The 11,065-nt window shown below is 35.0% G+C and overlaps 2 protein-coding genes across 2 annotated transcripts in view; both read left to right on the forward strand.

Annotated features, from left to right (window-relative positions):
* LOC111695182 (uncharacterized) overlaps positions 1-7,938 on the forward strand; it is a 16,422-nt gene extending 8,484 nt beyond the window's left edge. The window contains exons 8-18 of the mRNA XM_023464404.1: positions 59-189; positions 355-404; positions 463-542; positions 1,635-1,743; positions 1,825-2,968; positions 3,283-3,431; positions 3,973-4,126; positions 5,457-5,624; positions 6,219-6,330; positions 6,641-6,749; positions 7,779-7,938. Coding sequence (XP_023320172.1) covers positions 59-189; positions 355-404; positions 463-542; positions 1,635-1,743; positions 1,825-2,968; positions 3,283-3,431; positions 3,973-4,126; positions 5,457-5,624; positions 6,219-6,330; positions 6,641-6,749; positions 7,779-7,938 — 2,366 coding nt within the window. The remainder of the gene's footprint in view (positions 1-58; positions 190-354; positions 405-462; positions 543-1,634; positions 1,744-1,824; positions 2,969-3,282; positions 3,432-3,972; positions 4,127-5,456; positions 5,625-6,218; positions 6,331-6,640; positions 6,750-7,778) is intronic.
* A 195-nt stretch (positions 7,939-8,133) lies between these two features.
* Positions 8,134-9,317, forward strand: LOC111695173 (uncharacterized). Its single transcript, XM_023464397.1, has 3 exons — positions 8,134-8,264; positions 8,801-8,867; positions 9,167-9,317. The coding sequence occupies exons 1-3, from the start codon at positions 8,141-8,143 to the stop codon at positions 9,300-9,302; spliced, it is 327 nt and encodes a 108-aa protein (XP_023320165.1). The 5' UTR covers positions 8,134-8,140; the 3' UTR covers positions 9,303-9,317.
* The last annotated feature ends 1,748 nt before the right edge of the window (positions 9,318-11,065 follow it).

The following is an 11,065-nucleotide window of genomic DNA, read 5'->3' on the forward strand; positions in this document are numbered from 1 at the left end:
AATAAATAATTAAATACCAAAACCAACTTGAATAGATTACAGAATTTCTTGGTTTCAGGTTCGGGTTCAGGTTCAGGTTCAAATTCAACTGTAGAAGAGGAGAAGAATACGAAGTCTGAGTTGACACAAACCCTTCTAAAGACAATTGCTAAGCTGACCCACGGAGCCAGTGTAGAGCAAGCAGAAAAAGTAAACTTTTTGGTTAATGCTTTTTAAGTAAATTCCGGAAATAACTTTTTTTTCATTTTAAATAACAAAAACCGCCCTCAAATAGTGATAAATAATTTATTCAAAAAAAATACAAAATGATATCATTGATAATAATACTAATGGTTACTAAGATATTTTTTTTAGATAATGCCTGCTGCAGCTGTAATTGCTGAACTTAGCAAAAATATTCATAGGTAAATCATTAAATAAAAATATAAGATATGATAATAATTCGATAGTAAACCTATCTAGGGATATTTGGGAGAATAGTTTAATGATACTAGTAAACCTTTCTCAACATTCAACTCTACGACCCAGTCTAGGAAATGCAGGTAAAAAAACATATCTAAGTACAATTCGAAACTGTATTGTATTTTTTATTAATATGATATTTCTTAAATAAGGCATTTCATTTAAAATCAATTAAAATATATAGCATTTTATAAAATGATCAATGGGGATGGAGGAGATGTCCAGTTTGTTGGGGNCATTCTTTTTTTGTTCAAATCTTCCAATTTTTCGGCTGCACGCCTAATTAGTGTTCGAATTTCCTAAAATACAATTGAATTCAATTTGAATGACCTCTAATGACCTCTACAAATAGAAAATGTTTTAACTATGGCTTTATGCTTTTGTTCGATATGCATAAAGCTATAGTTAAAACATTTTCATTTTGGAGGTTATTTTAAATCATTAGAGGTCATTAGAGGGTCAAATAGTAGATGCGTTGCTGCTACTGTATTCCCTGCGTTCCTAGCTTTTGTTTAATATGCATAAAGCCATAGCTAAAACATTTTTATTTTGGAGGTTATTTTAGGTCATTAGAAGGCCAAACATTAGATTTGTTGCTGCTACTGTATTCCCTGGGTTCCTTGCTTTTGTTTGATATACATAAAGCCAAAGCGAAAACATTTTCATTTTGGAGGTCATTAGAGGTCCTTAGAGGGCCAAACACGATTCGTTGCTGCTACTGTATTCCTTGGGTTCCTAGCTTTCGTTTGATATGCATAAAACCATAGTTAAAACATTTTCATTTTGGAGGTTATTTTAGGTCATTAGAGGTCGTTAGAGGTCATTAGAGGGTCAAACACCAGATTTGTTGCTGATACTGTATTCCGTGGGTTCCTAGCTTTTGTTTAATATGCATAAAACGGAACATATCCTCCATCCCCTTTGACAGTTTAATTTAAACTCAAAAATAATTTCACATAATATTATATAAAACTTACGAATCATTTCACATAATAAAGTTTGAACTCAAAAATAATTTCACATAATATAAATTAAACTCAAAAATCATTTTACATAATACAGTTTAAACTCAAAAATCATTTCATACACATAGCATTTCATAATAAGAACATTTGATTTAATTTGACGCAGATGCTTTTGGTTTTTGTTAATTGATAAACATTTTAACTCAGGTGGAGTTGGTTGTTTGATAGATAAGTTTAATTCTGGAGATTTATCTAGTAAAGAAACTGGTCATGTTATCACTGCTTTATGCCTGTACTGCAGAGAGAGTGTAAACAGGTATCTACTCTACTCTACTCTACTCTACTTTTAAATATTCTTAATCGCATTCATTAGTTTAATTTTTGTGTTTTTGTCTAGGGTTAAACTCCGTGAACTGGGTGGATGTAAAGTACTTGTATCTATTCTAGAAAATAATCTTACTCATCTTCATAACAGGGTGGTAAACTCTCTTCTTCAGTTTATGTATGACAACCACAGTCTGAATGTCTTCATGTCTGTTGGGCTCATCTACAGCCTTGTCAGGTTTATAGAACAGCAGAATATTGTCCTTAAAGGAACTTCCAATTGTTCTAAAAAGTCTGCAGGTGAACAAGAGGTTGCTGAAGATGTAATTAAGGAGATAAAATCTGCTTCTGATGAAACTGGAGAACCTGCAAAATGTTCTGATTATAAGAAAATAGATTTTGAGGAAGTTAAGTTTGAAGAGAAAGTAAAAGATCCAGATCTCAAGGAAAGGGGGGAGGAGAAGGCTAAGAAACCTACTGAACCAGTGTTTAGGATTAACTCCCCCTCCTACCAGGCGGTTCAATACGAGCTAGAGCAGTTCCTACAGATGAGAGATACTCATGGTTCAGCTAGTCCTCGATCAGGTTTACCAGACTACAGTCCTGCTTCTCCTTCCAGTCTTCTCCAGTCCCCGGATAGATCTCCGTTATATTTGTCCTGCGGGTATTCTCCGGATAGATCCGTCCTGTCTCCTGATGTATCAGGGTTCAGTTCTCCAACATATCCTAGATCTCCATCCCCTACATTCCGTCTTCAACCCGACTTCTGTCCTCCCTCTAGTCCTCCCCTCTCTCCACCAGAGGCAAGCTATTCACCTCCTCATCCTTCCTCCTTCTCCCCTCCACATTCTACATATTCTCCACCTCTACCTTCCTCTTCTCATTCTCATATGTCTCCTCAACATCCTTCCTACTCTCCTATTGAAACATTCTCAGATGATGAATCTGAACCCTCGGTTCTTGAACCGTCTCCATCTACAGAAACCAACCTCCCCGCAGAAGAAACTAAAGACGTGGAGAAAACATCAGGTATCCCTGAAACTACAGAACTACCGGAGAGTCAGGGTAGTTCTGTTAGAAACCCTCCGGACGACTTCTCTACCCCTTCAGACAAAAAGATAAAACTCTCCGGTCCTGAACTCCCCGTGTATAAGTACTCCGCTTCACCGATCACGTCGCAATTTATCCAGAAAATAATCCTTCCTCCTTCCTTCCAGGTATTTAATTTCACTTGAAATATTTTATTTTATCCCGTGATTTAAGCTTGATGGGTATTTATTTAACTAGCGATATGCAAGGGTCTAGCATGCTGTCATGCGCATTTCAAAGCTTGCATGAAGTATTAAACCTTTTGACCTAAAGGCCAACATTGTCTCCACACTAGAAATACAATAACTTCTTGAAAGGAACCCTTGGGATTTAATGGAATTTAAGGGTATTAAGATATAATTGAGCAAACATAGCTTATTTTGTTTTCTCCTGGTGAGAAGGGTGTCTTTAAATTATATTAATGATAAGAATAATACTATAGGAAGAGCCTCGAATGGTATCTGAGAGTAGAGAGGATGTGGAGGTTAAGGAGAAGGTTACTCCGGACTGTGAGAGGTTGGATTGGATTCTACAAATACTTTCCCGGCTCACCCAGGCAGATAGACCTCATGAGGATCTAACCTCCACTAGGTATATGAAAATTACCACATTGTCCAGATATACAAATAATTCTTGCTGGAATACATTTTTTGAAACTTTTTGTTAAAATATGATAATATAGTATTAAAATATTTGTCTTGAAATAACAAAAGAAAATCAAAGAACTTTACGACATACATACTGACTGTTTCCCCTGAAAAACATATTTTTTGACCATAAGAAAAACAAGTTTAAAAGTATCAAATACCAACAAATAATCGGTATTTAGTGGGTTCAAGACTCATCTTTAGCTCGGCCATGATTGCTACTACCAGAACGTTGTGATTAAATTTTTTAAAAAATGTATTCAATCGTTGATAACTTCATGAGTCTTGACATTTAAAAAAATTTCTTCTGTATGTTGCTTCTAATTTGCCTACGTATATTTTGACATCGATGTAAGATTAACCTTTAACCTTTCTTTAAAAGTCTTAATGTACTTTGCATGTGATTATTTAACTTAATGAATAGTGATGTTTTCCAGTCTTGCAAGAAGTTCCTGTCCCCCAATCAATAGATGAATGTATTTTAGGACGCTGAGCTGTCTAATAACATTGATGAGATTGGATTCAGATAGTCTAGGACGGGTCACAAGGATACTCACTAGACTCTCAAGTAACCTTTACTGTATGTTCCCGTTCCTGCTCCAGAGACATGCGTCCTGGATAATGTTACAGATAGAACAGGTTGGACTATGTTAAGCTCATGATTGAGTGAGCGTACCTTCGTGCTGACGAGACCACATCCTTCTCTCTTAATAGAACACACCTGCCTCTTAGCTGAATATTTACTCCTAGGTACTTGGCAATCAGCGACTCCTCCAGTGTTTCCTCGGAATTACCAATCCTCCATTTTTTGCCATGATCCCCTGTTGTGAGAACAAATTATTTTCCTACAGACAGTGTCATCTTCATACTCGAACAGAACTGGTTTAATTCCCCTAGTAGATAACACATTCCTCTGATTGGAGTTTTAAATATAAGTATCAGATCGTCCGCTAAAAACAGCCCGGTCAGCTGTGCTCCTCCAATATCAATCTCTAGCTTTGTCTCTTGTAGGCAAATTCCCAATCCAGCAATGTATAGAGCAAATAAGAGGGGAGATAGGGTGCATCCTTGTTTAACTCCGCGATACAGCTACCAAAAATGAGTTTATTATAAGTTACGGGATTTGGTGTATTCTGAGTACAAAATTCTTTTATGGCCTTACCTTAACCTGGTATAGATAGAGAAACGTGGGGTTACAGAGATAAGTGGGAATGGATATAGATGAGTGAGGATAAATAGAGAAAAGAGGGGCTGAAGAAGTTAGAGAGATAAGTTAGGATGGATAGATATACGCGGGGATTATATAAAGAGAAGCGGGGTTGGATAGAGAAATGTGGGGTTGGAGAGAGAAAAGAGGAGTTGGAGAGATAAGTGGGGATTGATATATAAAAGTAGGGATGGATATAGATAAGTGGGGATGGATAGAGTCAAGTGGGGATGAAGAGAGAAAAGTGCGGTTAGAGAGAGTAACGAAAGGATGGGGAGAGATATTTGTGGATGGAGAGAGAAAATAGGGGTTGGAGAGAAAAGAGTGGATGGAGAGAGAAAAGTNGTTATTGAGAGAGTAGAGGGGATGAAGAGAGATAAGTGGGGATGGAGAGAGAAAAGAGGGGTTGGAGAGAGTAAAGAGGGGATGGAGAGAAAAGAGGGATTGAAGGGAGAAAAGATAAGTTGTAGGGAAAAAAAAGGGGTTGGAAAGAGAAAAGAGGGATCGAAGAAAGAGCTGCGCCGTTTGAGATGGAGCCGAGGAGTTGGAGAGAGGAGTAGTTTCTGAACTTTGAACTTGTATTAACCAGTTATCAAGTCTAAATCCATTTTTTATTCTTTTTAGTCTGTATATGTGTATACTGTATAGGTTCTGACCCCACAATCAGCTCATAAATTAGTTAATTTATTGGAGCTTGAATGAAAGTGAGCTCAAGCCTGGTCTCCAAGAATTAAAGGTTGACCGCAATTATCAATATTCTAGGTTGGGGAGGGTACCTGCTGTAAGACCTGTAAGGAGCACGACCTGAACGTGATGAAAACAATGAGGGAGGTGCTGCACAACCTCACACTCCTTACTGAGACGGGGTACGGGGAAGGGGAGATCTGCCATAGGCTGGTCAACCCTACCTTCAGTCAGGCTGATAAACAGGTATATAAGATGTGTTCGGTAAGCCAGATGAGTGCCAGAAAGGGCGGGGAGCTGCCAACCAGAGCAGTCTCGATTGGGATGGGTTATAAAGATACTGGGTTACACACAATAAATAACGACTTTACGAAATTTGTTTAGTCCCTTTTCTTACATTCAGGGTTTTTTGTAGGACAAAACTGGCTTATTTCTGTACTTTATCATTTAGTAAACCATTGAATACTGAATTGTAGACAGAAACCAAAAAATCAATATTAGTCTTGTTTTTAATATTTATAGGTCGTCCATACAGTCTTATTCTTTGTGGGTAACTCTGTAGCAAACCCTGTTCCTTGTTTCTTAGGACCTATAGTCCTAATTTCTAATTACTTGTAAAACATATATTTCATTTTATGATAGCTTCTTCTTCTGGAGAGCTATTGATAAGAAGCAAGTTTTAAAATCTTATTAGGTCCAGAGTCGTATCTGTAATTCTGCATGACTAAATTGGAGTAATGGCATGTTAAACTTTCAGCCTCCTCATTTTTCAACAAATGTTCCTAGTTCTAGACAATAATTATTTTTCAGTTACAAATCCGTTAAAGATCGAGTATTTAGAATATATCTGTATCTGCTACTCTGCTTGTTAAACAAAGAAGAAAACTGCAGAATATTCTGATAAACCATGACAGTTTAGAAACATTACTGGATATAGTAGAACAGGAAAAAGGTAAACCCCGGTTTGTTTTAAACCTTCATCTTAAAAGATTTGTTGACATTTTTAACAAATGAAAAATTGTATTTCATGCTAAAACTTTATAAACCATGCATAGATTTTAGAATTTTTAGTAATCTCTCCTTTTTCAATAAGTGAGATTTGTAGTCTGAGAGCAAAAAGGTTTTTAACATGTTTTGGTTGATATTTTGCCCGAATCCAGATCTTTAGCACTGAATAATTTTATTGGAAAACCCGGGGATTTTTTTAAAATGTTAAAAGAATTTTTCCTTTTTTTCTTTATGTTAATTTTTTCTTACTTAAGGAGATTTGTTGAGAGATGCTGTTCTCTCCCTCTCTGTAGTTGCCGGTCATCTTGGTATAGTTTCTCCGATGCTAACTTTGGTTCCAGAGGAGAAAACACCTTGCTCCAGGTACAGTTTATATCTACTGCTCCATGTACAATTTTATCCTTCGTGCTGGAGGTAAGATTTAAACCTTCCTGCTCCAGGTAGAATTTGAACCTTCTTGCTGCAGGTAGAACTTAAACAATCATACTCCGAGTAGGATTTAAACCTTTTTGCCCTCTAGATGCTCCAGTTAGGATTTAAACCTTCCTGCTCTAGGTAGGATTTGAACCTTCCTGTTCCAGGTAGAATTTAAACCTATCCGCTTCTGGTGAATTTAAAGCTTCCTGCTCTATGTAGAATTTAAACCTAGCCGCTTCTGGTGAATTTAAAGCTTTCTGCTCTAGGTAGAATTTAATCCTATCCGCTTCTGGTGAATTTAAAGCTTCCTGCTCTAGGTAGACTTTAAGCCTATCCGCTTCTGGTGAATTTAAAGCTTCCTGATTCAGGTAGAATTTAAACCTATCCGCTTCTGGTGAAGTTAAAGCTTCCTGATCCGGGTAGAATTTAAACCTTTCTGCTGTGCTGCTGTGGTGAATTTAAAGCTTCTTTCTCTAGGTAGAATTTAGACCTATCCACGTCTGGTGAATTTAAAGCTTCCTGATCCAGGTAGAGTTTAAACCTATCCGCTTCTGGTGAATTTAAAGCTTCCTGCTCTAGGTAAAATTTAAACCTATATGCTTCTGGTGAATTTAAAGCTTTCTGCTCTAGGTAGAATTTAAACCTATCCGCTTCTGGTGAATTTAAAGCTTCCTGCTCTATGCAGAATTTAAACCTATCCGCTTCAGGTGAATTTAAAGCTTTTGATCCAGGAAGGATTTAAAACTTTTTGCTCCAGTCAGTTTCAAGCTTTTCTGCTCGATGCAGAAATCAAACTTACGTTAGGTTGTCCGGTGTGGCGTTACTTTTTAGTCATCTCTTGATCCAGAGAAAAATATATATCCTGATTCCAGGAAATATTTTAATCTGCTCACGTGTTAAGGAAACATAGTGCATAAACCGATTCAACTATCCAATAAAAAAAACATGACACATAAAATATCCTATTTTGGTTAGAACTGGGAGCTTGGAAGCTGAAGATCTAGTTCTAGTTCTAGATGATAAATCTGAGATAGAAGTAGGACGAGAGTTTATCAGCTCCGCCTCTCCTGTATTCGCAGCTATGCTTGGAGGAGGGTTTAAGGAGTCAACTAAATCCAGGTATTTATTAATCTAATTCTGAGTATCACTAATCCATGCTTGTATCCTTTCTGATCTGTTTTCTTTTGATATTTCAGCGCCTATGTGTATTCATTTTATTTTGTACTTCTGTCATATTTAATCCTTTTCTAAATTCTATTTATCTATGTAAAATTTTAATGTACCAGGGCTAAATTAATAACAGTCTCAGACCTTAAACAGTTGGAACTATTTATATCATGTTTAGTTGGTGTTCAGTGTTCCATACACTTACAGCTCAGGAACAGTTGGAACTTCTCTCCCTATCAGATAAATTTCTTCTGCCTGAACTTAATATGAGAATATCTCATCAAATTATCAGAGGTGTAACAGTAGAATAAAAAATAAACTATTTTATCAGGAAAGAACTGATCTAAAATTAGAACTTTTGTTTTGTAAATCTCGGGATCAAGTATTGATTAGAGTTCTGAAATAGGAATAATAATATCGTTTTTTTGACGCTTTGATTATTTTAAAATTTAATTTACATTTCAATATTTCGTGGTGGTCATACCCAGCATGGATAGATTTAATTGAGTAATTGAGTTTATCCTATAAATATCAAGATTTAACAAAGCAACGTCACAGTTAGGCTTTATTTTAAAATGAATCCTTAGGTAACTTAATTAGAAAGGTAAAAAGTAAATGGATTTTAACTATATGGTTTTCTCTCTTCCGTTAACAGTACTTTTATTTGACAATAGCTGATAAAATTGGTCAATTCAATTTCAGAACGTATGCTTTGATATGTTAATTGTTAAATGCTTATCGATTGATTTGATCTGCATGTTTGATTTAAAGAGATGAAGACAAATCAATTTACAAGATTCGATTGATTTGATTGATCTTTTATATTTCAGGATGCTTGCAAGAAGGATTTCTTCTCCAGGTTTATACCAACAGCCTTCAACGAGAATATCCTGTCAGGTATTGAGATCCACAAACATTGTTTAGGTTAATATCTTAAGTTTAAATCCACAAACATTTTGTTTGTTTGTTGGCCAAGCAAGATTTATGTCAAATTTATCTTAAGAAAATGAATGAGAGTTAAGAATATGAATGAGAGGAACTTCTATATTTTTTGACTGCAGTTTCTGGGAGAAATGTAAACAAAGGTCAGCCTGAGCAGCAATACTTTTGTTTTCGTGATTGCTTGAAAATTTAGTACACCTTTTTATGAAACAAAGCTATGGGAGCACTAGAACCTTAGGTTGAACTATATTTAGATGCTCCGAGTCTAGTTTAAGCGCGTGCACAGTATCTACTGTGCTTGTCGGAGAAATGAGTTCAGTTGCGCGCTCTGGTTTAGTTTCATCACTTATTCATTCTACACTGAGGTTAGTGACTACTTATATTTCATGACTAATCTTTAAAATAAGTTACTTGAAACCTCATATTGGAGGGCCGTAGCCCTTAACCTTGTCGTAATTGATTAATTATTCAAAAATAAATGAAAGGTTAAAAGTCAATTAACAAAAATATTATTTTTTTTTAACTTATTTAGGATTACTTTTCATGTACTGATTACTTTAGATTTAACTGTTCAAATCAGTCAATAACAGCTTTGCCTTCCCTTTATATTTTAGCTCTGCACCAACTAGCATAGTCATACATATCTTGTTGTAAACTATCTTCTATATTTTAGCTCTGCACCAACTAGCATACATACCTTGTTGTAAACTATCTTCTATATTTTAGCTCTGCACCAACTAGCATAGTCATACATACCTTGTTGTAAACTATCTTTTATATTTTAGCTCTGCACCAACTAGCATACATACCTTGTTGTAAACTATCTTTTATATTTTAGCTCTGCACCAACTAGCATAGNACAAAACAAGTAACAAGGCTACACAACAAGTAACAAGGCTACACAACAAGTAACAAGGCTACACAACAAGTAACAAGGCTACAAAAAAAATGTATTACTAAAAAGGTCAAGGCCATGCGTAACATCAAACACAGTCTCAATAGTATGTAAAAACTATGGTTTTTGATTCAGCCTTATAGTTTCCTAACACCCTGAACATAATGAAATAAAATTAATTTTGCTGCATGTTATATATATAAATCTTTGACTATTTGTGATAATATTTTATTTAATAATATATTATTTACACGTTTATCTTTAAAATAAGAAATACAAATTTATGCAGATTAGCATCCAGTTAACACATAAAGAAAATTAGAAAGACAATTTTTCTTAATTCTTTTGCTATTTATTTTAGTAAAGCTTGATTGTGCAATAAGAACCGTTCTTAAGTGTACACTATTCAGCTACAGGGTGTCCCACGAAACATGACAGTTGGTGAGTAGTTTAATATTTCTTCTTCCATAATCTGTTAAGCTGTTCAATACCAAAGAGAATAAGAAAAAATATGGCAGTCATGTTATTTTAAAACTGATTTAAGTTAAGATATATTTGAGTAAAACATTTTTTAACTAAATAAATTGCGAAAAGTCTGAATTATCCAATTCAGCATTTGGAAGAAGACCTTTAAAACTATACATAAACTGCATGTTTTGTGGGACACCCTATATATTAAGTAAGGGTGTGAACTAAAACTATTTAACAGAAGCAAAAAAGTTTTCTACTAGGAATACTAAGACATTTTAATTTAATACATTTTTCACAAAGTTCATAAATGTGCCCCTCACAGGGGGTTTATAAAGTAACCAGTGGCCAAATTTAAAGAATTTGAGCGGCGGTTTAAATTTAAGCTGCGGCTTAAATATGATTGGTTCCACTGAAAATTGTATCAAATGTTTCAAAATTTATGCCAGCGCTTAATTTAAACCGGGTTTTGGCAGATTTAAACCGCGGATCAAATTCTTTAATTTCCATCTCAGTATAAATGAAAATGAACATTTAGAAAACTTATTAAATTGGGTATCATTGATACTCGGTTGAATTTCGGAATTCAAATAATTTACAGAATCGAAAATATTTAAGTTTTACCGAGTTAAGTAAAAAAAAACACTGTGTTTGAGTATTTAATGAAATTTATTTTTTAAAATGATTTTTAACCCTCTTTGTCCAATTTTAATTTAAAAACATTGAATCTTTTTTAAAACACGTAAAAGTTTTCTTGCAGGAATTACTAGGTTTTTCGAGTATTATGTGC

This window comes from Eurytemora carolleeae, unplaced genomic scaffold (genome assembly GCF_000591075.1).
Source record: "Eurytemora carolleeae unplaced genomic scaffold, Eaff_2.0 scaffold196, whole genome shotgun sequence".
Lineage (NCBI taxonomy): Eukaryota > Metazoa > Arthropoda > Copepoda > Calanoida > Temoridae > Eurytemora > Eurytemora carolleeae.

What these genes read in the sequence shown, in the direction of transcription:
- LOC111695173 (XM_023464397.1), top strand. Translation starts at nt 8,141, where the DNA reads ATGTTTAGTTGGTGTTCAGTGTTCCATACACTTACAGCTCAGGAACAG. An exon ending in ATCTCATCAAATTATCAGAG is followed by an intron (nt 8,265 to 8,800) that starts GTGTAACAGTAG and finishes TTTATATTTCAG; the next exon opens with GATGCTTGCAAGAAGGATTT. An exon ending in CAACGAGAATATCCTGTCAG is followed by an intron (nt 8,868 to 9,166) that starts GTATTGAGATCC and finishes AACTATATTTAG; the next exon opens with ATGCTCCGAGTCTAGTTTAA.